The sequence below is a fragment of the Phascolarctos cinereus genome, unplaced genomic scaffold, assembly GCF_003287225.1.
Source record: "Phascolarctos cinereus isolate Bilbo 61053 unplaced genomic scaffold, phaCin_HiC Scaffold_2;HRSCAF=192, whole genome shotgun sequence".
NCBI lineage: Eukaryota > Metazoa > Chordata > Mammalia > Diprotodontia > Phascolarctidae > Phascolarctos > Phascolarctos cinereus.
The window spans coordinates 374,453,367-374,479,691 of NW_027555625.1; the positions used below are offsets into that span (position 1 = coordinate 374,453,367).

General features: G+C 38.3%; 1 protein-coding gene across 6 annotated transcripts; it reads left to right on the top strand.

Moving 5' to 3' along the window:
* The first annotated feature begins 213 nt into the window (after positions 1-213).
* On the top strand, positions 214-25,723 carry RNF14 (ring finger protein 14). Of its 6 annotated transcripts, none has more exons than XM_021005057.2 (8): positions 214-341; positions 8,856-9,017; positions 10,037-10,188; positions 13,579-14,106; positions 14,624-14,852; positions 20,551-20,723; positions 21,701-21,831; positions 23,021-25,723. In XM_021005057.2, the coding sequence occupies exons 2-8, from the start codon at positions 8,864-8,866 to the stop codon at positions 23,076-23,078; spliced, it is 1,425 nt and encodes a 474-aa protein (XP_020860716.1). In that variant the 5' UTR covers positions 214-341; positions 8,856-8,863; the 3' UTR covers positions 23,079-25,723. The 6 variants fall into 6 exon arrangements, with proteins under 6 accessions (XP_020860716.1, XP_020860719.1, XP_020860714.1 ...); XM_021005055.2 differs by lacking the exon at positions 214-341 and adding an exon at positions 2,448-2,563; XM_021005056.2 differs by lacking the exon at positions 214-341 and adding an exon at positions 2,874-3,179.
* Positions 25,724-26,325: the final 602 nt, after the last annotated feature.

The following is a 26,325-nucleotide window of genomic DNA, read 5'->3' on the forward strand; positions in this document are numbered from 1 at the left end:
TCTAACTGTATTCTCAGAAACAATTTAAAATCTAAACAGGAACATGGCCACTTTCGATGCTTATGAATACTAACTAACCAACCACCTTGACAACAAAATTCCCACTCAGGGGCCACCCTCTTCAATTATCTCCATTCACTGTCTGTGACATCACATGAAGTCACAATTAAACCTATGACTATGCCTGTCTTAGATAAATCCTTATGGGTTATCCAGTAGACTCATACTGGATCATGTAATCTCACATACATGCATTTGGTAATGAAGGGTACAAGGAAGCATACCAATGACACAAGGATTGCTGTATAATAGTAAAGCTCTACTGGCCTGTGATGGAGAAGGTGGGAGTTCTTTCATGCCCAGACACTTTCCTTTAGGCTGAATTACTTACTAATACAATGTGACTGAGCATTTCATTTGGTTTCTATTCTGAGGTAGGGAGGAGGCAAGGATTTTTCTCTCTTTTTGTCTACACTGATTGTTAGTGAAAGTGACAATGGATTTGGTCAAATGAATTTCATTCTTCTGGACTGATTTTCCTAGGTTTTTGTTTCCATCATAGAGCCATATTTCAATTACAGGCAAGGCTTTACTCAAACTTGACCTATGAAAATTCAGATTTATAAAACGCAAATAGGGGAGGAGGGGTAATTGTTTGCTTTGTAAAAAGGCTGATGCTCAGATGCTCAGAAACCTCTGCTTTAGTCAGACCAATCTTGAACCCTCTTCCAGTCCTCCCTCCCCTCCAACCCTACATTATTCTTTCTCTTTAACTCCTTTTGTTCTTATTTTATGTACTGTACAATGCGGCACTTTTATATCAATCTATAATATAATCTATAATGTATACTGTCTTAGCCACTCATTATTTCACGGGTATAATACTAGCTGCTTGGAATAAGAATTCTGAGGTTCCAACTCTCTCTCTTTGCCTCCCCCTGTATTTTACAATTAGAACTGAAGAGAGACTCTAAGGGCATGCATATAAAGTTGTGTTGCTTAGGATATTGCTTTACTATGGCTGCTAGCTTGTGAATCTTGAGAGTCTTAAATTAATTCCTATTTTAGGGCAAGTGGGTACTACGGTGGATAGTACTAGGCTTGACCCGGGTTTTAATGCGACAGATAGTTTTGAACTTGGAGTTAGGAATCTTTGAGCTTGAATACTCTTTCTGATACTTAATAATGTGTGACTATGGGATCAGTTTCTTAATCCCTCTGAACCTCAGCTTCCTATAGTTATTTACTTGACAGAATTGTTATGAAGTAACTAACAGCTGCTTTGCTTAAAGCTCTATACAAATACCAGCTATTGTTATTATGCCTACCCGGTGCAGAAAAAAAAATTGTAAAAAAATAAATGGGAATTCCTTGCTACCCCACTATTCACTTCAAGGAGAAAAATGTCTGGTGAACTTTCATTTCCCCCAAGTACAGAGATATGGAAATCCTGGAAAGAAAAGAGATCTGAGCTCTGGGTATGGCTAACTCCATTAGGTGGGGTACCTCGGTGGTCTCAGTTCAATTTAACAACCATTTTGTTGAGCTCCTACCATAAAATCATAGAATTTTACAGTTGCAGGGGAGCTTATTCACCTTCAACATGGTTTCTCAACCTGAACTATGTTCTATGTTTTTAATATCAAAACATTGTACCAGGAATTGCTTTAGTCCTTTGTCCTGACCTCAGTGAAGTTCACAGTTGCTCAATCTAGCTTGCAGGACTTTCGCCAAGAGCTAAAAAGAAGGGAGAAACAGGATGAAGGGAAGAGTCCGTTTTTAAATGTTCATGTTAAGAAGTGTTGATGACCTTTGATACTAACAGTCTTGTGAGGTCCGACTCCCTGAATTGGGCAAAGGTAAAGTGACTTGGCCAGGGTTATTAACACAGCTAATTAGTGACAGCAGAGACGAACTAGAGAGGCAAAGATAGCAGAAACTTCACTTGACTTCCATTTCCTAATTTGCCAATGTCGGATGATCTCTGAGGTTCTCCATGATCTCAGAGCGAATGAGGGGGAAGCAAACAAACTGTAGAGAACTAGGGCATCTCCTGGGGGCACACCTACAAGTAGCTTAGCAGAAAGATCCCTAGAACGATGCGAATGAATGAATGAATGAATGAATGAAGGCTCTATTGTCCTGTGTGCCTTTGGGCAAGCCACTGAGCCTCAGCTCCCTACTCGATAAAAGAGGAAGGGGTTGTGTGCCTTGATAACCTCTTAGGGCCTGCTCACTCACCCACCCAGTTCTAAAGCCCAGCAGGGCCGTTAGTCAGCATCTGAGACGCCCCCGATTCCATCTCTAGGCTGCCCTCTTCCTCCTCCCCCCTCCTCCACCCCGGCTTCCCCTCTTCCGGCCGCTCCGGCGCTGACCACCTCCACCCTGCAGGGGGCGCAGCTCCAGGAGCCTCGGCGGCTGCGCGGCGCCTTCCCTCTGGCCTTCGGCCCCGCCCTCCGCACCCCACCCTTGGCCGCCCCTCCCCATCCCATCCCATCCCATCCCTTCCCATCCCGTTCGGTTCGGTTGCTCTGTGGTTAGAGGAAGCTGCCTGCCGGGCCAGGTGAGGTGGACGGCAGGGAGCGGAAGTCGCCGCCGACCTCAACGCCGACCTCCCTCTGGGGGGTGGGGGCCGAGCTGAGAGGCTGCGGGGGCGGCGGCGGCGGAGACGGCCCACCAGGCCGGAGCTACCCTCGCGGCGGCCGGCCTTCGCTCCGCGGGTCTCGAGGCGCTGGCCGCGCGCTGGACCAGCCGGGGGGAGGGGGGAGGGGAGAGCGGGGCGGAACCTTTGGGGCCGAGCTCGGGGTGCCACCGGAAGGTGAGGGCGCCGGCCTCCAGGCGCCAGGTCGGGAGAGGTGGGGAGGCAGAGATGAGGCGGGGCCGGGCGGTTGCGGGGCTGCCCTCTGAGGGCGCGGGGGAGGGCTCTTAGTGCGGGTTCTCCCCGGAGACATCTTAAAGCTGCCCGAATCCGGCCCCAGACCGTCGGCAGACGACGGAACCGAGGCTCCCCCGTGGGAAAGGGCAGGGCTGACAGGCCCCCGCCCCTGCCCCGTTCTCCCTGTGCGGAATGGCCTGTTTTTCTAGAAGGAGGGGAACCCCTACTGCGGTAAAGTTGGGTGGTGCAGGGGATGCAACGCTGGACTGGAACTCAGGAAGGCTCGAGCTCAGACGTTTAGCAGGTGTGTGACCTTGGGCAAGTCACTTGACCTTTGCCTTCCTCGGTTTCCTCATCTGTAAAATGGGAGATGATAACATCTCCCGCTCGGAGTTATGAGGATAAAATGAGGGAATACTTGCAAATGTTAAGGCGCTAGCTCTTATTACCGTTTTTAAAGGATGGAGGTAGAGAAAATTAGTGATAAATTATTTTCCTCATTGGGTGGCTGGCTGTCAGGAGAATAATTCGCCTTTTTATAGGGCCCAGAGTTTACAAAACACTTTTTCCTGCCTCTGCTTTGTGAGGAAAACAGCTTAAATACAAAGTGTTAGGAATGAAACTCTTAATCCTTCACTTTAGGCTTTGAATGCTTTTGATTGGTACCTAACATTTCCTAGGATTATAAGAGCTGGAAGACACCTTAGAGATCATTTGGTCCACCTTCCCTTATTTTATATGAGAGGAAACAGAGAAGTGAAGTGACTGGACCCAAGTCTCACAGCAGATCCCAGATCTGAATCTAATTGCTCTTGACTGCCATCCAGTTCCCTCATCCTATGACCTATGTCCATCCTGGTCCCATTTGGTGTCATTTTATTACTTTTGTTGTATTAAGATAAATCTGGTGATTTAGAATGGGCTTCCTTCAACAGATGTGGATACTGTAATTGAAATGTTTTTTGAAGGCCTATATTCTTTGCCTTAAAATTTAGTCCATTACAGCAAAACCTTAAATAGGGTTGACAGATTTTTATCCTGTTGACAGGTTATTTGTCTGGGTGAGGAGGTTGAGGGTGCCTACTGAATTCTTTAAGCCCATTTACAAGCACCAAGCTTGTAGTTCTTGTTAATTGCAAGAAATGATGTGGCCAAGTGTGGAACTTGGTATTGCTCAACTTCATTGAAAGCAGCAGAAAGTTAGGAGGGTGGTATTATTTGCTCTGTGTGGTGTATTTGGCAACTCAGATTATAAATTCTTATATTTTGTTCTCGTACCAACTTGCTTCAAAGGAGGACAGGCAGCTTAGGTAATGATTTTAGTGTGGCATTACTTTGTAAATACTTAATGAGATAAGGACCAAGAATAATTCTTTCATCATAACATCAGACCTTAATTATATGACATCCTGAGGTGGTAGTTATTTTAAATATGCCTGCCCACTGACTGCTTAGCTTATTTTAAGTAGTATGTTGGATTAAAATTTTAAGATGGTAGATGATGGCCTTAACATTCATTGCTAACAGAGTGTTTCATTTCTCACATAACAATTGAATTTGTAAGGAAAATGGACTAGGAATCTAAACAAAACATTTTTTGGGTGTTTTGTTGATCTTTCTGTAAGGAATTCGGAACATATTCTAAGTACAAATTAATTCTAACATTGGCCTAAAGGCAAAGAAGGGTATTGCAGAAGAAGAAATTGAAGCTTAGAAAGACTCAAGTAACAGCCAAACTGAATCTGGCAATTCCAAAAAAATTCAGTACTTCACACTTCCCAGTGCTATATTTACAAATCTACACAGCCTGTCAAGGAGAGATAACCTAAATCCAAAATTGATTATGAATACCTGATTTTTAAAATCTGTTTCATCTTAGATTTCCTTGTAGTGCTTTACATTAAAGGTATTAGTGTAGCATACTACTTGGAAAATTATAAATTAAAACATACTTTTCTTATAGGAGCTCAAAGCACTTCAACAATTTCCTTTCATTGGTTCATATTACATTCTTAAAATGTCAGATATTATCTCCAGAAATGTAGACAAAGGTAAATTATCAAAGAGTTTCATTAGTAGTAGCAGTAAGGAATGAAATTGTCTCACCATCAGTAGTATTAAGTATTTATTGTGCATGACATGTAGGGTTACAAAGTCCATGAAATTAGGTTCTCTGTCTTCTAGGTACTCACAGTCTAATTAGGAAAATAACATAGAGGGGGGAAAAATCTCCAGTATTAGGCAGCATTTAAGTGCCAGGTTAATGAATGGCATAGAGAAACTGTCAGAGTTTTGATAATGTAAAACTTTTGTTCAGAGGAGTTGAGAGATTATACTGGCTGAGTTGAATAGAGAAACCTTTATAGAGAGTATGTGATTTAAAGAGGGTCTTGGGAAAATGATGAAATTCACATAGAAGAAATACCCTATGATCTTAACTAGGAAAACATGGGCCAATTGGAAATTGTGGACACTTGTGTGAATTGTAGGGTATTTGAAAATAAGTGGAGAATTTTTTTATTTTACTGTTAACAAATGTAAATTATTTAATGCAGTAGTTTTTTTTCTGATATGTACTTTTTAATAATTTTTATAAATTGAATGATTTTGCTGTTTAGAAGACCTCTGGTGAATATTTATGTATGTAAATAATCACACATGGTTACCTTTTTTTGTAAATCCAAGCTTTCATGTTAGATTTGCTTAAAGAGTTATACTTATGTGTATGTATGTATGTGAACACGTTTTGCTGATAGGCACAGAGTTCACTCTGTGTGTTTGATATATACATACATTATACCTTAAAATAATTCCTAACAAAGTGCTTTTAAATAGAGAACTAATAAAACTTGTTTTTAATAGATGAATTGTTCATAATTAGCATATCTTGAAAAACAATTATCCTGTTTTCTTCCCTAATTGGTTTAGCAGAATTTTTCTTCATACAGAATGCAACATGTCAAGCAGCTGAATTATCAGAGATTAACTAGTATGATTTTTGCTATACTTTTTTTTTTTACACTAAATAGGGAACTTGCCGGAATTCCCAGCCAAAACCTAAGTTCCATAAAGTTCCTTTCGAATAACTAAGACAGTTAACTATGTGGCAGATTCTTAACGTAGTTTATATTCTGGACACAGGCAGTGTTATGAAATTAAGAATTACAGGGACCTTTGGAATATGAGAAGTGATGTATATGTACGTACTTTGTAGTTTTGATTACAATCATTTTCAAGGAATGCCCATAGATATCACTTGCCTATGCAGGGGAGAATAAGAAAGGAAAAGAAAAGGAAGAGTAAAAGGGTAAGGGAAAAAGGAGAGAGGATAAATTAAAGTGTATCTGAGGTTTGTGATAGTGAAGGGCAAGCTGAGATGCTTCAAAGTTTCACTTTGAGGTATTTACTATCTACATAGCCTGAGCAAGTTAACCACCAAGTTGGAAGTTTGGTAGTTCGATTTAGGCTTATGTGTAGTGTTTCATTTAAAGGAAAGATAGTGAAAATTCAGAATATACATTTTGAGAGAACCCTAATACCCGCTACTATAATTACTTGTTTTCTGCAAATGATTACAATACCAACTTTAGTTTCCAATTTTAGCAACTCCTTTTAGGTAATTCTTGCAGGAAAATAAAAGAAATTAGTGGTACTCCCAGGCTAATTGGACTGAGAATGCCAATTACAATATTAGGTATCATTTTCTTAGACGTGTTATTTAAAGCAAATATTTTGAAACCTGCCACTTAATACTAGGTAGAGATGCAGTTTGAGAATGGTAACATTTCAGTAAGGAATGAAATATTGTCACACAGATCATTTTTGCTACTTTGTTATTTTGTAAACAGTATTAAAAAATGTTAGACTAGACTAGACGCACAGGCACATACACATATTTGTGCTTTACACAATAGGTATTCTAAAAAGCTGTATGGAGAATGACTTCTTAATCATATGACCTATTGAGAGACAATGTGGTGAGATAGAGTCCACTGGGCAGTTTAATTAGAAGAATTGGGTTCCATTGCCAGCTCTGTCACTAATTATCTGTATAACCTTGTGTAAATCACCCTTCCTGGGCCTTTGTTTCCTTGTTTGTAAAATGATCGGAGTAGACAAAATAATCCCTGAAGGCTAGCTCAAACTGTCTCTGATTGTTTATTTAAGGGAACCCTGAGGTAAAACTTCTTGTTGTATGAATGATCACTTCTGAATTTTTCCCTTTTATGAAGCTACATTTTTGTATATCAGGATTTTCTTAAAGTGAGAAGTACCAGTAATTACAATAGTATTCCTAAGTTTTCATTGCATATTTTGTTGTTTCTGTTGTGTCCAATTCTCCATGACTCCATTTGGAGTTTTCTTGGCAAAGATATTGGAGTGGCTTGTTATTTCCTTTTCCAGCTCATTTTACAGATGAGGAAAGTGAGGCAAATAGGGTTAAATGACTTGGCCAGGATTGAAGCTAGTAAATGTTTGAGGCTGGATTTGAACTCAGGTCTTCCTGATTCCAGGCCTAGTGTTCTATCCCTTGCACCAACTGGCTGTATATACAGCTGTAGGAAATTTCTAATTTGTGTGTTCTAAAAATTTATAGTCAGATATTTGAAACATTCATTTTCCCCACAAAAACCATGTTATAAAGTTGTAAATTATAACTAGGTTGCCAAGTAATCCCTGCTGCTCTCCCCCAATCCATTTAACCAGTAATATTCCATAAGTCTAATATATCAATAAAAAAATGTTCTTTTCTTTTTTTTTAATATGAAGCAATTGGGATTAAGTGACTTGCCCTGAGTCACACAGCTTGTGAGTGCTATGTGTCTGAGGCCCTATGTGAACTAAGGTCCTCCTGACTCCAGGGCCAGGGCTCTGTCCATTAGATAAAAATTTTTAAAGTGCCCAGAAGAAAACATTCACAAGGGGACACAAACAGCAGCTTTCTTACTACCGTGTTAAATATACACTTTTAAAAACTATATACAGATCAAGTTTACTGTTTCATATGCAGTCAACCATCTTCATCTTTTTTGACCTTTGTACTGAAATGTACCTGTTTGATAAGTAAGTTCACAATTAAAAAAACCACAAAGGACAGGCTTTCTGGGGGATAAGAATTTGGGATTGTACCTTTAATCTCCTTCCTTTTGTTGTAATCTGGAGAAAGAGATGGGGATGTCCCAGGCAGCTGGGAGGGAAAGGGAATTCTTGTGATTACAGTGGTGGGGCAGCTATTCCTAGGTGGCAGTGTATTTACTGGGGATGTATTTAAATCATAGACTTCCTATAATAGGTTTATTAGAACCTGTTTTTGTTTTTTAAATCATTGTCAATTTGGTATTAGCAATACTGTGTCTCTTTTCTACTTTTAAATTCCTTGGTGACTTTTTAAAAATGAGTTTTTGTCCATTTATCTTTAGGTAAAAATCAATGATTTATTGAATCCTAATGATAGACACTGTTCTATATACTGTGATACAGAGTTGTAGAAGACATACTCCCTACTATAAAAGCATAAGAACAATCTTATAGTTGCTGATTATTCTAAAATTAGTCCTCACAAAAGACCAAATCAACCAAAGCTGGCAATAAGCAACAATTTCTTTTTGTTTGTTTTTATTTATTTATTTTTGGTCAGGCAACTGGGGTTAAGTGACTTGCCCAGAGTCACACAGCTAGTGAGTATCATGTGTCTGAGGCCGGATTTGAACTCAGGTCCTCCTGACTCCAGGGCCGGTGCTCTGTCCCCTGTGCCATCTAGCTGCCCCAGCAATTTCTAATATGGCTGTTTTAATTGAAGAGATAAGGAAATATTGTCGTATTATACCTACCTTGTTTTCAGACTTACACAAGACTGACACTGTTGCCTAGCAATTGTGTAGGTTTTAGTGTTGTTTTGTTTTTGATGTTATGGGATTGTTTGTTTGTTTTGCACTCTCTTTAGTCTTACTAATTTAAGTGAATATCCTTAACTCCACAGCAAATTAAATGTCGTCAGAAGACCGAGAAGCCCAGGAGGATGAATTGCTGGCCTTGGCAAGTATTTATGATGAAGACGAATTTAAAAAAGCAGAGTCTGTTCAAGGTGGAGAAACCAGAATATGTTTGGATTTGCCTCAGAATTTCAAAATATTTGTGAGCGGTGAGTCGTGATTCTTATTCAGTTTTAAAGAGATTTTCCTAAATGCAGCATTTTCTGGTTTTCCTGGCAGAGATGCCATTGTTATTGTTATACCATTGTTATAGCTTGAGGTGTTGGGCATTATTTGGAGAGTGGCTAACCACTCTCTGCATGTCTCTTTGATAACCTAAATAACTTCTGCATGTCTCTTTGATAACCTACATAAAAGGGGTGAGTAGATTTTTAGTTGCTATTTTCTTGAATACCAAATAGGATTTCCAGATAGTTTATGCTTCTCACAAAATGGCTTCCAAAATTCTTCCTAACTACCATTTATGTTTGCTGCCATACTCAGTAACTTTTGCTTAAAAACAAAACCTAAAGTAGCAGTAGGATGTCACAAACATCACAGAAGGATCTCAGGGTACTTTCCCCCAAAAGTTATTACAGTATAGAGGAGGACTGGAGAAAAGGAAGTAAGGTAATACAAGTGAAACTTTGGTTGTGGAAATGCTGGCCTGCATGAGCAAGATACCCTCCGGATGGAAGATCAGTGTATTGGCACATGTTAATCTAAATGGACCATGACACCTGGCCTCAGTTAATCTCAGTGCTTCATACAAGACTGTTCGGTAAGGATAAATATTTCCCTTTTCTCTGAAAATTTTCTTTAATTTTCTGCTGTTAAAGTAGTGTGTATAATTTGGTGACTCATTAAAGTTGGGAATCTCACCAAACATTGTATCCTAGAGTAAATTATATTTTTATTAAACAAGTCATTGTTGCTTTGCTTGATTTTTAAAGGCTGTTTTTTTTTCCCCTTCAAAGGAAAACTAAAAATTAAAGAAGGAGGGATAGAGACTTAGACATAGGGGGACCAAGAGATTTCTCTTTTTTGGGGAAAAAAATTCCATTTTCTTTCTTATACCACCATCACTGACCTCCCCTTCCTTTTCCTCTCACCCCACCAGTGCATTGTTTTGCACCCAGTGGGGCACTCAAATATTGACTGATCCTTGAATTCCCTGTTTTTGGTTCAGGCAATCCAACGGAGTGTCTCCAGAATGGTGGCTTTGAATATACAATTTGCTTTCTGCCTCCACTTGTGCTGAATTTTGAACTTCCACCAGATTATCCATCAACCTCCCCACCAGCATTCACTCTGAGTGGCAAATGGCTTTCACCAACTCAGGTTAGGTTTGAAACTCACTTTTTATTATCCATTTTCAGGAACTTGAATACTTTTCCTTAACTGCTGTTCACCTTGATGGCATTAAAAAAATTCAATACAATAAGGAGTAGCTTTTAAATTTTTTTTACCTTTATAAAATCCTGCTTAATGAGAAGTTGATTGATATACTAGACTAGGAATCAGAAAACCTAGGTTCTAATCATAGCTCTTCTAATTGTAGTAGTATGATCTTAGGCAAGTCACTAAACTCTCTGGGCCTCAGTTTCCTCATCTGTAAAATGAGGTTTGGACTAAATGATGATCCTGTGATCTCTAAGGTTTCTTTCTAACTCAGATATTCTGTTACTCTATAATTGAAAATACTTTTGTTTTTTAGGAGGTAGTTGAAATGTTTTAATTCTTTTAGTGTAATGTGGACCCATCATAGATTGCAGGAGAAATAATTTAAAATCAAGTATATTGTTTCTCTTTTATCATCTTGCAGTTTTCTAATTTTATCCATATTAAAATTGGAAAAACTATGCTTTCTCCAAAGTTAATAACCCTGTCTTTTTTTCCTTAGGAGTTAGTGCTACTTCTTTCTTTGTATTTGCTTCCCAGCTAAATGGCTTTTTTTTCTTTTCAAAGGAAATCTCATTTAGTTGCAAAGGATTAAAAATTTCACGTTGTAAGAAGCAAATTTCTTAAGTAAATATAAAAAGTGGCTTTGTTTCATTTTTTACTCTTTGTAGAAATAAACATTTCCTAATTAGTTGGACTCTGTATTTGAATTCATAAAAGCAGTAATATTAGGTTCTAGAAGATATTTAGATATCTCACATGTATCTCTAAGGCCAAACACCTCATATTAAGTGCCTACATTTTCTCTGAAATTTGTTATTTTTCTACATTATATTTTGTGAAAGAAAAAAGGCTTTAGGCATAATACAAAACATGCAGGCACAGATTTTGGTTCAATAGCAGCAAGACTTGTCAAAATCCTTTTGAAGATTGATAGGCTGAAGAGTGTTAAGAGATAAGCTGTCATTTGCTGAGTGCAAAGAATAAGTAGCCTGCCCATTTTTCATTGTTGGCCATGTAGTTTTCACCTCCTCCAACTCTGCTTTTTAGAATATCATTAAGTTATAACAATGCTTATAGAGAACGAGGAAACATGCTTCAGGATTAAAATAGGCCACCTCAGAATTTGTAAAAAGGTTATTATACTTTTAAAATTAAAAATAGTACTTTAAATTTTAATATCTGAGCTAGTGGCAGAGAGCTTCAGTAATAGAGAGTAGAATAGAGAATAGAAAATAGTGGTGGCCTACTTGAGTCTAAACTGCCTGGCAGCTTGGCGTGTAGATAATTGGAGTAGAATTAATTTAGTAGTTTTTTTTGGTGCTGTTTCTACAAAAAGCTCAGTGTATGCTTCACAATATTTTTTAATTGTATAAATAGTTTAAAATAATTATTTTTCATCACTACAATGTTAAAAATTAGTAGGGATATAGGAAATAGAAAAAAGAGAGATAGAGAGGCAGACAAGAAAATTAGGGTTTATGGTTTTATATAACTTAAGCTGCAAAGAATAATGCACTTGATCCTGTTATAATGTTCTATATCTAAGGTAATTAGAACAATGGCATTTTTTCAGGTGAAAAAATCCACATTTCTTATTTCAGCTCCTTTGACTTTGTTTACAACTTTCATTGTTTAGATATCCAAAATACCTATTACTAAATGTTCATTTATAGTCTTATAGTTCTATGTGTGATGCTTTGACCTCTTAGCACTATGTATACAAGATAGAGTTAACAGTTGGGCCTGTTTCTTTAGTCTGAGGGGGCAGTGAAAGGGAATTAGAATGGGTTGCCTCTTTTCTCCCCAAATCTATGAACAAATCAACTACCTTTTCAGAAGTGTTGAGGGAAAAAAGAAGGAAGAAAGAAGGGAGTTAGAAAAGGGTTAGATGAGGAGATGGGTCACTTAGGTGGTATGGCAGATGAAGTGCTGGGCCTGAAGTCTGGAAGACTTGAATTCAAATCCTGCCTAAGATACTTCCAGCTGTGTGACCCTGGGCAAGTCACTTAACCCTGTTTGCCTTAGTTCCTTATTTATAAAATGAGCTGGAGAAGGAAATGGCAAACCACTCCAGTATCTTCGCCAAGAAAACCTCAAATGAGGTCACAAAGACCACTGAAATCACTGAACAACAACAACATAGTTAAAGAGGTAGTCATCTAATTTTATGGCTCAAAGAGTAGTTAACCTTTTGGTTATTAGTAATTATGGCATTTCTGTTATATAGAATTAAGCACCAGCAACAACCTAGGTTTTTCTTATGAGAAAAGTCATATCTAAATGAAAGATTTCTTTGTTTAACACTGAGTTTATCACGAGCAAATATTAAGGGCCCATCTGTGTTCAGTATCAGACACTGTAAGAAAGGTAACGTGGAATTATACTGTCCCTTTTCAATTGGTATTCATTTGAATTAACCAAGATTTGTTTGCCTGTTTTTTTAAAAAATGGTTTATGTTAAAAGCTACTTATTAATGTAACTTTTTAATGCATATTTTAGAGGTCTTTGTGGGGTAGAATGGGAGGAGATGCTTGTATTTGCCTTTCAGTCTAAACAGGCCCTATTTTTTAAGGAGAAAAAAATCAAATTATTTTACCTTGCTTCCTTAACTTAGAAAATATAGACGTTTGATGTAACATTCAAGCTGTACCAACCCATTTTTGTACCTGCAACATTAATCTAATTCCTTTTACTAACTTAGTTTTGTTTTAAACAGGTATGGGTTAGTGAAATGAAGTTGTAAATCAAAAAAATGCACTTGACAAAACAAGGATTTTCCTTTAGTGATTTCTATATGTTACACTTTATTATATAATTATAATAATTTAATTTTAAAAATTGGTCATTTTTAACGTCTTTCATTACTAATCGTAATGCAGATGAAATTTTACATCGTGCAAGGAAAATTTGTCAATTTTTAAACTATCCCAGGACACATAAAAGAGCTAGGACAATAAAGGATCTGAAGCACTTTAGAACGAAATCCTATTCTTTTTAGAACATGTAGCATGTTAGATGATTTCTGTTACAGTAAAGTATAGTATACTTTTGGCATATTCACTGATTTCTTTGTTCTGGGTTGCTTGAATCTCTAAGCTTTTAACTTTGTGGTATATTTAGACACAAAGGGCTTACTCTGTAGAAGATGAACTGATGATGAGACTTCCAGGTCATTTTGCAACATGTCACAGCTAAGGAAAATGATGATAGAGTTTAAAGGCCTAAAGTAGAAGCGTAAAAATGAAATCATTCTGAGTCAAGAGTTAGGTTTTTTTAAATAGCATTTTTTATTTCCGATACTCAATGATGTTACCTTTTTGTCGTAGCTAACTGCTCTGTGCAAGCACTTAGACAACCTGTGGGAAGAACATCGTGGCTGTGTGGTCCTGTTTGCCTGGATGCAGTTTCTCAAAGAAGAAACCCTAGCATACCTGAACATTGCTTCTCCCTACGAGCTCAAAATGGGCCCCCAGGGGAATGTACAGAGCAGGACATCTCTGGCACCTCCTAACACAGAACTAGATTTTGGGGGGGCAACTGGCACTACGGTAGACCAGGAAGAATTTGTGGATGAGAGAGCTGTGCAGGATGTGGAGTCTTTGTCCAGCCTGATACGGGAAATCTTAGACTTTGATCAAGCTCAGCAGAAAAAGTGCTTTAACAGTAAGATGTACCTGTGCAATATCTGCTTTTGTGAGAAGCTGGGCAGCGAGTGTATGTACTTCCTGGAGTGCAGGCATGTCTACTGCAAAGCCTGTTTGAAGGACTACTTTGAAATCCAGATCAGGGATGGCCAGGTGCACTGTCTCAACTGTCCAGAACCAAAGTGCTCCTCTGTTGCCACTCCTGGCCAGGTAACTGATTGTCTTTTGGGGAGCCTCTCTTTCTCTGATTGGGGAGCAAGTATAGCAAGAGACTCCCTTATAATCATCAGGATCATGTATTACTTAAAGCCCATAAATTTATCCACTTCATTTATTTTAAATAATGTACTATCATTTTAGTTAAAATGAACCCAAAGGCTGCCTAGGATGGACTCGTAATCAGCTTGGCAGTGAAATGAGTTACTGTGTAAATGTTAGTAACTCCAAGTCTGGTCCTGGGATTATATTTTCCTTTGATGGTCTTCTAACTTTGTCTCTGAACTGAGCGTAATGCGTTTAAGAAACCCAAAGAAACAGTGCTTTGTCTCTTTGACTTTCTGGACATGAATTAGTGACTCTATCTGAAGGAGACAAGAGGGTTTAACCCATCTCTGAGCAGCAGACTCATGAATTTTGGACCAGAATCCTAAGGATTTCCTGATGATCCAGGGTCAGTGTCCAAATTATCATGAAGCACCAACCAGATGTTTCTTCTTTCTTTTTTTAGGTCAAAGAACTGGTGGAAGAAGAGTTGTTTGCACGTTATGACCGCCTTCTTCTGCAGTCTACTTTGGACTTGATGGCAGATGTAGTGTATTGTCCCAGGCCATGCTGTCAGACTCCTGTCATGCAAGAACCAGGATGTACCATGGGCATCTGTTCCAGTTGCAATTATGCCTTCTGTACGCTTTGCAAAATGACTTATCATGGAGTTTCTCCATGTAAAGTAACTGCAGGTAATTGTAATGATTTGGAAATGGAATTGAAAAGAATTCTTACAGCTTTGAGGGGAGGGGTATAAAAGAAGAGAACTATTAATTTAAGGTGGCTTCTAGAAAAATGTGTTCTGTTTATTAATACAGCATAGTCTAAAGCAAGGATGGAGAATTTAAACTTCATTTCATCTAGACCATGGCAAGTTTTCTAAAATTGACAGTCACATATCCTTACTCTTCAACAGTTAGATTAACAAATACAATATGTTCAAATCTGAAGGGAAGTTCTTGTGGTCATAGGAGCCTCCCAGTGTCGTAATTAGTCCTGTCACAGTTATTTTCACTATGATTCTCCAAAGACATTGAGAAGAACACTACTACAGATTACCAGAGCAACATTTTGGCGATGTCATCTGGGAAGGGAAAAGCAGAGGCAGTTACATCATCACTGTAGGGCCAAATTGGACATGATAACAGAACGGAAAGGGTTTTTTTAGATTGTATTAAATAGATTTTGTGTTCTGTGCTCTTAAGCTTAAAATCAGGTAAGTTGGATTTTTTATCTCTATTGTCCCTGCAAAATCAACAAAGTTACAAAATTAACTCAAGTACCTATGTTGTCTTTTACTTATGTGTGTCTCATTGTTTTCCTCTAGAGGTGGAAGCTAAAGCTCGCTTTAATTCTTTGAATTTGCTGTACTGAGGTAGAGATGGAAACTGGATACAGAGAGGCCTAAGATATCAATAAAATTGAGAAGAAGCCTAAAAATCCAATGCTAATATTAATTTGTTGATTACTTTTATTTTGAGATTACAGGTGTATCCTATTGACATAATCATGCTAATATAGAGATGTCAAGAAAAAAGGAAGATGTTTCTAATTATTAGAGGCAGGGAGCTCACATGGTAAAAATGTTAGATAAGTAATTCCACTAGCATTGCAATGAATGAAAATGCAAAATGTGGTTAAACAAAACTCATTGTGTTAAGAAGAGGATACTCTAAATAGTTGCTTGAAAAATTGAAGAAAGAATTAAGGCAATATTGTCAAGCAAGCAGATTACAGAAGACTGAAGATATTGAAAGATTAAATAAGCAGGATTGTTGAATAAGGTTGTGTTTTTAAATTTAAGGTCATTTGAGTTCCTTGTGAGTCCTGGTTGAGTGAGATGGGGAATCAAAACTGGGGAGGCAGGGTGGTATAGTGGAAATAGGCTCTGATCCCAGAGTACCTTAATTAATAGTCTTCCCTGTCATCATCTTTTGCATAAAGCCTTTCCTGATTTCCTCCACCCACTAACCCTACAAAAACTACTATGTATTTAACTGCTTCATATATTTTTGTTTTTATTAATCTTATATTAGTGCTATATGTATATATATATTTATGTACTTTGTTCTCACTGCAACCTCCAGTCCTTCAACCCCTCAGTTCTTTCCCAGGGTATTACCCCTGTACTGACAATATTCTCCTGCATTCCCCATCTTGTTATTCTTGTTGAGTTGTTCAGTAGTGTCTGAGTCTTAGTGACACCATAGACCATACTGTCCATGGAGTTTTCTTGGCAAAAATACTGGAGTGGTTTGCCATTTCCTTCTCCAGTAGATTAAGGCAACAGAGGTTGAGGTTAATAGAGGTTAAGTGACTTGCCCAGAGTCACACAGCTGGTAAGAGTCTGAACCTGCATTTGAACTCAGATCTTCCTGACTCGAGGCCCAGTGCTGTATCCACTGAGCCACCTAGCTGCCTCTTAGGCAAACGGATTAAGTGACTTGCCCAGGGTCCCCCTTCTTGACCCCATGGTGAAAGTTTAACTCCATATACTATCTTCTCTTAATTCCCCTGCCCCCTTATCCTATTCAGTCAGTCAGTCAATAAGCATTTATTTAGCACCTGCTGTGTGCTAGGCAGTAAACAAAGTGCTGGCAATACAAAAAAGGCAATATCTGCCCTCAAGGAGCACACAATCTAATGATTGAGACAGCAAGCAAACAAATATGTACAGACAAGCTATGTGCACGATAAGTAGGAAATAATTCAAAGAGAGAAGGTACTAGAATCAGGAGGGGTGGGGAGAGGCTTCATGTATTTGAGATCAGGGCGTATTAAAATCTTTCCACTCATGACCCATTTTCGCCGGAGAAATTTTTACATGACCCCCCAGGTATATAGGTATATAAAATAGGTATACAAATCGAACATTTACTGATAATAAATAATAAAGAAATTTATTTTAAAATTGTTTGATACACATATAATTTTACCATTTATTAAAGACGAAAGCAAAGTTGCATACTAATGAGATACATGTGCTTGTTTATTTTTACATAAAGAATTAAATCTTGGTGGAATATTTGATACTACAGGACATAGAACACCTTCAGGGTTTTTCATAATTGAGTGCTATTTTGATTTTATAATGGTCGATGCTGAAAATGCTGCTTTGCATAAATACATAGTACAAAATGGCGGAAGTATGTTCTGGGCCATTTCAGAAATTTTTGGAAATTCTGTAATAATCTCAAGCCAAAATTAATTGAACAATTTTGTATGTACAGTAAAAACACTGCAGTTCATAACATACAGTAGTCTCGAATCTGAGCCAAGTTCTGGCAGCATTCATTGGCGTTCTGTGACAGATGGCATACACAGTGCAGAGTGCACATGTGTGCTCAGAACCAAGGCTGCAGTGAAGTTTCACCATGTAACATGGGCAAGTGCTACCAGAAACACCTCAGATTCATTACCCGTTTGATTTTAAATTAATTTTTGGTCATTGAGCATTCAGAAAACCTTTACTGTTGCCAAATTTTCTCGAGTCTCACATTCAGTTACATGACCCCATATGTGGTCATGACCCAAAGACAGGATTTTATTTGGGACTTGGAAGGAAAACAGGATGGGGAGATGAGGAAGGAGAGCTTGAGGAACACCCAGAGAATGCCTGGAGCCGAGAGATGGAATGTATTGTTCATGGAACAGCCAAGAGGCCATGTCACCGGATCAAAGAATTATCTGTCAGGGTATGAGAATTCTGGGCAGGGAGGGGTGAGGGGAGATGGGAAGGGTAGGATAAAAGTCATGAAGGAATTTTGCATTTTATCCTGGAAAGGTGAAAGTAAGTCACTGGAGTTTGAGTAGTAAAGTGATATGGCTGGATCTGCACTTTAGGAAAATTGTTTTGGTGACTGAATGGAGGGGGCAGAGACAACTGAGACAGTGAGGCTGGCAGATCTACCAGCAAGCTATTTCAGTAGTCTAGGCATGAGGTTATGAGGGCCTGCACTAGAGTGGTGACTGTTAGAGAGTAGGGGGCGTATTTGAGAGATGTTGCAGAGATGAATTCAACAGGTCTTAACGTATTGGATATGGGAGTTGAAAGATAGTGAAAAGTTGAAGATGACTCTGTAGGAGACTGGGAGGATGGTGGTGCCCTTGACAGTAATATGGAAGTTGACTGAGGGGTAGAGGGAAAGTTTTGGGGAGAAAAATATTGCTGATCGCCCTCTGCCAGCCTCAACCTTGGATTACTCCCACCATCTGCTGCCCTCTCTTTTACTCATGTACTGCTGAATAGAGCTGGAGAAAACTCATGAAACTGCTGATTTGAGTCTACTATAAGTCATGTTACACAATCTCAACTGGATCCTCATTGCTAATCACCTAACCTACTCATGTAGCTTTTCCAGACTGAGAAAATTGAGGCCACTTTCTTCTTCCCTCATCTTCATATCTTCTCCTTTACCCCAGTTTAATGCACAGATGTGGCATTTGTCCTTGTCAAGACAAACCCCTACATGTACCAGTAATCCTATTCCATCCTGTCTTCAACAGATTGCTTCTTCTATCATCTCTGTTCTCTTATTGATCTTCAGTCTCTCCCTGGCTACTGGCTATTTCCCTAGTCCTCATATAACCATATCTCCATTTTCAAAAAGCCCTCGCTTTATCTCCATCCCCACTAGCTCTTGTCCTATGCTTCTCCTACCTTTTGTGGCTAAACTTGAGGTATTCTGTAATTACTACGTCTGCTTCCTTTCCTGTCACACTCTTCTTAGCTCTTTGTAGTTTACATCATTGGACTGAAACTGCCCTTTCCATAGTTAACCAATGATTTCTCTTTTGAGGGGGGAGGCCATCAGGGTCACATAGCTATTAAGTGTCTGAGGTCAGATTGGAACTGGGGTCCTCCTGACTCCAGGACCTGTGCTGTATCCGCTGTGCCATCTAGCTGCCCCAACCAATGATTTCTTAGATCGCTACATTTAATGAATGGCTTTTTCTCAAACCTCATCCTACTTGATTTTTCTACAGCCTTTGACACTGTCAGTCCTCCTCTTCTTGTTATTCTCTTCTCTCTAGGTTTTCATGACACTACTTTCCCCTGGTTCCTCTCGTACCTGTCTTACCACTCAGTTTCCTTTCCTAGATCTTCAGGTCCCACTCACTAATCTCCATTGTCCTTCAAGGTTCTCTCCTGAGCCTTCTTCTCTTTTCCCTCCATTACTATTTCACTTAGTGATCTTATCGGCTCCTGTGTATTTTAATTATCTTCATGCAGATGAATCTCAGATCTGTTTATCCATCTCTTATCTGACTTCCAATTTCATGTCTCCAGCTGCCTTTTTGACATCTCAAATTAGATGTCCTGTAGACATCTTAAACTCAAAATATCCACAACTACTCATCTTTCTCCTTAAGCCCTTCTTTCTTCCTCACTCTGCTATTGCTGTCACTACTATCCTCCCAGTCACCCAGACTCACAACTTAGGTGTCATCCTTGATTCATTCCTCACTCTCAACACTCATCTAATCAGTTGCCAACGCCTATCGATTCATCTGTCACAACAGCTATCATATATGTCCAGTTCTCTCCCCAATTCTCTCCTCTTTCTCCTTTGGCACTGCCACCACCCCAAATGGATCGTCCTGAAACCTGACCAGGAGGGACACACACACACACACACACACACACACACGCACACACACACACACCCCCTTCTACCCCTTCCTTGTACATAGTAGTCCAGTGACACTGGCCTTTTTGTTGTTCCCACATAACATTTTCCTGCCTTCTACAAGAAGCTTTTCCTTGCCCCTTTTAATTAGTGTCTTTTTTTGGTGATCTCCAGTTTATCCTGTATATATCTTGTTTGTAGTCGTCTACCCCATTAGTAGGTGTGAGTTTCTTGAGAGCGGGGTCCGTTTATCAATTTTCTATCCCCAGCTCTTCGCACAGTGCCTGGTATGTTTGTTGTTGTTTTTCAGTTGTGCTAACTCTTTGGGCCCCATTTGGGGTTTTCTTGGCAAAGATAGTGGAGTGGTTTGCTATTTCCTTCTCCAGTATATAGTATAAAGCATATGGCTTGTTATATAGTAGGTGCTTAGTAAGTCCTTGCTGATTTAGTGATCATATGAGAAAGTCCGAAAGTAGGTTAGTGGAAAGTAGAGGTAGGCTTTCTATGGATAGCCTGGTTCAACTTGGATGTGAAAGATTAGACTGCAGTGTGAAAAGTGATTCCATGATAGGTTTTATTTCCTTTAGTTTAGGCCCCAGGATGGGTAGAGTTTAACTGATAACATGTCTTGGAGCAAAAGTTGTTTTTATATATACATCTGGTCATAATCTCATTGGGTGGCTGACCGGAGAAATTGATGAACATGCATCCTTGACCATTTGCCTTTATATAAAACGTTACTTTCCTTTTCACTTTATAGAAAAGCTAATTGATTTGAGAAATGAGTATCTTGAAGCAGATGAGACCAATAAACGATTTTTGGAACAGAGGTATGGCAAAAGGGTGATTCAGAAAGCACTAGAAGAAATGGAAAGTAAAGAGTGGCTAGAAAAGAACTCAAAGAGCTGCCCTAGCTGTGGCACCCATATAGAGGTGAGTCTGTGGGGACAAATGGAGAGAATCATGCAGGCAGGTCCTCATTTAACTGGTCTGTCTGTCTCAGACTTGTTCAAGTGTACAAACTTAACAATCAGTCAAGTTTATAAAACCCTTTGGTGTTTATTAAATCCCATTACCTGGAAGATACAAATGTTTTCACTATTGAATATTACAATTATCATGTCTTATGTTTATATGGCACTTCACATTTTTCAAAGTACTTTCTTCACATTAGACCTCATTTGATACCATTCTATCGTATCCACTACGTAAGGGCGAACTGGCTTCAGAAGCGATCACGCTGTAGCTGTGGTCTTTGATAGGCCTATGTATTATTCTAGGCCTTTTTTTTTTTTTAATCGTAAGCTGGCCTTCTGCCACTCACATTTCTCCCGGAATACATCATCCTGGTACATTTTAAGTATATGCTTAAAATGCAGCCAAAAATAAATGGTTTCTTTGTTACCTGTGCTGTGAATTCCCCTTCCACCTCTCCCCCTCCCACCCCAGTTAGCTCGAACAGAGTGATCTCTAGCTAATGATGCTGATTGCCTGTATCACAGTCTCTATGAAAAAATGCCATTGAGAGCCAATTGACACTGACATCCAAAGAGCTGTGTATTGGAGTTGGAGGGTTTTTAATCGTTATTTAATAAGATTCAAATTCTTCTTGAAGTATGTATTGTCTTATTCCTATGTTTTTCAGTTCTAAAGGCCAGATGTTCGTTGGTTTGGATTGGCTATCAACCAAAAGTTTTTGCTATAAGAAGTATTTGAACACTTGTTGAAAATTTCCTTTGCTTTTATTGGCATGAAAGTGAAGTAAAATTAATAAATTGTCATGTGTAACCCCAGCGTGAGGAGTAGGCATGCTAGTTAAATTGGTTAGATGTCATGCAGAACCTATGTGTGTTATGTTCCTTTTTGATTTTATAGCATTGTTATTCTACTTTTTCTTTCTCTCTCAGTAGAAATTAGATGGATGTAACAAGATGACATGTACTGGCTGTATGCAGTATTTCTGCTGGATTTGCATGGGTTGTCTGTCTAGAGCAAACCCTTATAGACATTTCAATGATCCATCTTCCCCGTGCTTTAACCGGTATGTATTACACAGGAATGGCCTAAGGCAAGCAATATTTTCCAGTACTTCTTAGAATAGCTTAAATAAATACAGTAAACCGGACCATATATCTGTTTCATTAGGAAGCAGTTCCTTGAATATGGATTCTTTTGGAATCCATAGGGTTTCATTTTCTTTTTTTTAATTTGCTACATTAGAACTTTTTAATGCTGGTATCTGGGGACAGAACTAGTCCCTATCTTTATAGGTTGTGCTCTCTATAAGGCTTTTTATGTAATTATGTTTCAGAGCAGATATTTGACTTGTGGTATCTGTCTAAACCCATATAATAACAAATTCTATTATAGTGAGGTTCTTACTTCTACTGTACTTCAATACACTAGTCAAGTTAAGAATATCTGCTGTGTGCCTTCAGAGGACGTGTAGAGAAGAACAAACAGTTCCTGACCTGGAACTACTCAATAGTGAAAGAAATAAAACATTCCTTTTTTTAAAAAATAATTTGAGCAGAAATCAATTGGCAAGTACATAATAATGTAGGAAGTGAGAACTAAAAGAAGAGAATTAAGGAATGGTTAGCATTAAATAGGGCTTAGTGGCTTTCAAGAGTTGATAACACCTCCTCGTTAAACTGCCTAATATAGCCAAGGAATCACTCCATATAACATGCATGCCCTTAAAACTGAACATATTTGTGAAGGTGCACATAGTTAAGAGTATTTCATCCTTAGGCTTGGATTGTTAAATTTGGATCCTGGAGCAGAGTACCTGTTCAAATTTCTGTAACAGCTTTTTAGGTTTATAAAGCAATTTCCTCACAACTATGCTAAGGAAGAAGATAGAGCAAGTATTTTGCCCCATTTTTTAGATGAAGAAATCAAAGATTATATAAATTAATGTACTTGCCCAAGATCACACAACTTAATATCAGAGACTAGACTTGAACCTAGGTCTGCAGACCCTATGATGAAGGCCTTACAGTAACCTACATTGTGCTGCCACTTTAAGGGTGCTTCAGCAAACTCAGGACCAGCTGCATAGCTGATACTTGGAACTGAGTTCACTCTTCTGTAGTAGAATGCTTAAAAAGTTCTGTAATGGAGTTATCAAGGAAGAGGAGCCAAAGATGCTTTTGAAGGAAAAAAAAGAGTGATATTTCATTTCTTCCCAGTGCATAAAAATGCATTTTATTTTATGGTTCTTCCAGGTTATTTCAAGCTGTGGATATTGATGGTGACATTTGGGAAGATGAGATTGAAGATTAGTTTAACTACTTTACTCCTCAAAGCTATAGAAGTGGAATGGTTTGCCCTATTCTTTTGTTGAGTACAGTGTGTGACCCTGCAGGAGGTTTAGAGAACCATTCATTCTTCCCATGTAGGAAATGTGGGAGAACATGGTTTTATTTTCATTTTCTGCTGATTAAGGCACGTGTATAATTTTCCACTGTTGTGTAATGTGAACAATTATAAGCCAAAGGTTTTAGAAAACATTAGCAAAAACTAGAAAAAGTATTCAATATCACAATGTGCCCCAGATTCTGAACTATAAATGTTTTCTTTGTTACCCAGGCTCAGAGGGAGAGGGGTCAAAATGATAATCTTTCAAAGACCTTTTTCATATCTCTAAGGCATCTTGCTCTTCAGGGTATCAAATCAAAAGCACATTCCTTGGGGTCATTTCCCACTGGAGCCATTCAGTACCGCTCTTTACACTCTAGGGGAAACTGCCGAATCATAGCCTGAGATGTGCCCTTCCCACCAATTCCAGGTCACATACCTGCCATATCGGTCCCAGAATAGTGATAAAGTTGTAAATTTTCAGTTGATCAGATCTTCCAATGGCCTCTCGCACTTCTGGCTTTTACAGTGAAAAGAGCATACGGACATTTTTCCAGTTTATCAGAAATCACTTATTTTTATCCAGTATCACAAATATTTGTGGATCATTTCATAGCTATTTTCTTATTTATTTAACAACACATTTGGGCCAAATGTAGAGTTCAGTGAATTGTTACGGAATCAGAAGAACATGAGTGGATCCCTTCACTTTAAAATTATGATTTATATTCAATTCTAATCCATTTTTATATGAAGTAAAATTCAATAGTGACTTTCCTCAGTCACCTACTTCTCCTAGCCCATCTCTCACACATACCTTTTAAGTTGGGTTGGCGATTAACGTGAACTGATTTTAATATTATCCTGAGTAAAACATATTGTGAATGAAATCAGTGAGACAGAGGGTAAGGTTTCTTTTACTTAAACCTAAGGGGAGGGGGAAAAAACCAGCTATGGGGAAAATTGAAATGTTTCCAAGGTGAATAAAAATTATATTTGAGTTATCTGCTGCTTGTGACTATTTAGAATGCTACTCCCCTGGTAGCAGGTAATCAATGTGATATCAACCCTGACTTTGAATTCTGCTTTTAAAAACCATACTTTCTACAGTGATTTAGAGTTTTTAGTTGGAAGTATGGAAGCCTTGCTATTTAGTTTTTGCAAGCTTTTAGAAAGCAAACTATTCTTGGTAGGAGTGACTTGATAGCATAGTTAATATAAAGCTTCAAGTAAATTTTTCTGACTGAAGAAGGCCTATAGATAGTATCTTCATTTGCTGTTTGTGAAACCAGTCCTTTTCCATGCATCTGCATGCAAGTTATTGAAAATAAAATTAGCACTTTTTTGTTTTACTGTGATTCTGGGGTTACATTTTGGACCACATAGCTTTTTATTGGCAACAGAATTGTTAGCTCAAGTTATTAAAAATAAAATTAGTATTTTTTTTTGTTTTACTGTGATTCTAAGGTTACATTTTGGACCACATAGCTTTTGATTGGCAACAATTACTAGCTGTCCTTTCTTTGTGTGATTTGTTTGTGCACCCCATGTTGAGAGCATAATTTGGTCATCTTACTAGCTGTCGTGAGCTAGTTTGTTACCAATTCAGTCCTAAAGCAATTGTCCAATCAAGATAAATGGGTAAAATAATTGGATACTTAAGAAGACGGCAAAGTAAAATCATAGAATGAACTTTTTTTTCCCCCTGGACCTCTAATTGGAGTTAGAGTTCTAGGACCTGTGTTTTGACGAAACTGATTGTTTTCAAGGGCGGTACCTTTTACAGACACTTTTTTTACTTCATTTTTAAAAATAAATTGAACACAATAAATGTGAATTCAGAAAACTAATTATCTGTATATATCAGTGTAAATGGCTGCTGAGTGAAAAGAGAATCAAGTTCTGGTTTTTAAGCAACAATTGGTCTCATCAAATTGGGTGCTTAAATCTGTTAAGTTGTCTGCTTTATGCAAATTATTGTATTAGTTGAGGCCACTGCATAAAATGTACTGTTAACTGTTAGTGAGTAGAAGGAAGCCATCTTTACATGGGAAGAATAAGAGTACTTCCATATGTAAAAAAATGTTTTTAGATTTAAAGCCTTTACCCTTAACTATAGACATCGGAAGGGGAGGATCCTTATTTTTCAGCATGATTTATAAACTTAATTTTAATATGGCTTCAAGTTTTAGCTTCTAATTATTTTATTTCTGAGTGACTGGAAAAAATAAGATACTGATTTTTATGTGTGAGAAATGCTTTGGAAAGGGATTCTTCATCTAGAAAGTACACAATAGAGAAAAGAGATTTATGTTTGTAGTTTGGTTTCATGAAGGCCTTGGTTACTGAGCAAGATGCTTTACCATAGCTTAACTGAATCCCAGTGAAAACTTGTGAATATTTGTGACAGAATGATATCCTCTTCAGATTTACTGCTGTTTGTTAAGCCTAACAGTGATTAGAAGAAACCACATCCCTCTTAATTTTGTAAAATAGGGTTTGAGTCTAGTTCTATTAAAAATGAGAGTGTAATCTACAAATGAATAAATACTTTATTTTAAAAAAGCTAATTAGAAGGCTCCCTCCACTTTCTCGGGAGATTTCCATTGGCTGCTTATGGTATGGTATGTATGTGTTCATTGGCATGGTATAATTCATGGGGGGGGGGGCTCTTTGGCCTCAAGGCCACACATGGTCTAGGTCCTTGGGTGTGGCCTTTTGACTTGAGTCTAAGTTTTACAGAACAGATCCTTTCATTAAGGGGATTTGTTCTGTGAATTTTGGATTCCATCAAAGGGCTGTACTTGAGGACCTAGAGAGCCACATGTGGCCTTGAGTGTCCAGGTTCAGTGAAGTAAAGAAAGCCCACTTCAGGTTTTGAGGCCCATATTTACTCTTTATCCCATGGAAAGGAGCTGAACATGGTAGTCGTCGCTATTTTCTGGCCTTGTTTTATACCAAGTTTGTTATAATGCAGGGGTATCTAACATAAATCATGTTTTGACCCCAAAAAAACCAACTCAAAAATCTTGAAAAGCAAATGGGCTATTTAGAGTTTTTTAGTCCCCTGCCTGCTGATCACAGTATTTTCCAAGGCTTCATCTGGTTTTCTGGGATTATCATATATCCATAGTATTATCAAGACAGAGACAAATCATTTAGAGTTCATGAG

Coding starts and splice junctions, on each gene's coding strand:
- RNF14 (XM_021005057.2), top strand. CDS start 8,864: ATGTCGTCAGAAGACCGAGAAGCCCAGGAGGATGAATTGCTGGCCTTG. Junction 10,189..13,578: donor AATGGCTTTCACCAACTCAG/GTTAGGTTTGAA, acceptor TTTTTGTCGTAG/CTAACTGCTCTGTGCAAGCA. Junction 21,832..23,020: donor TCTTCCCCGTGCTTTAACCG/GTATGTATTACA, acceptor TGGTTCTTCCAG/GTTATTTCAAGCTGTGGATA.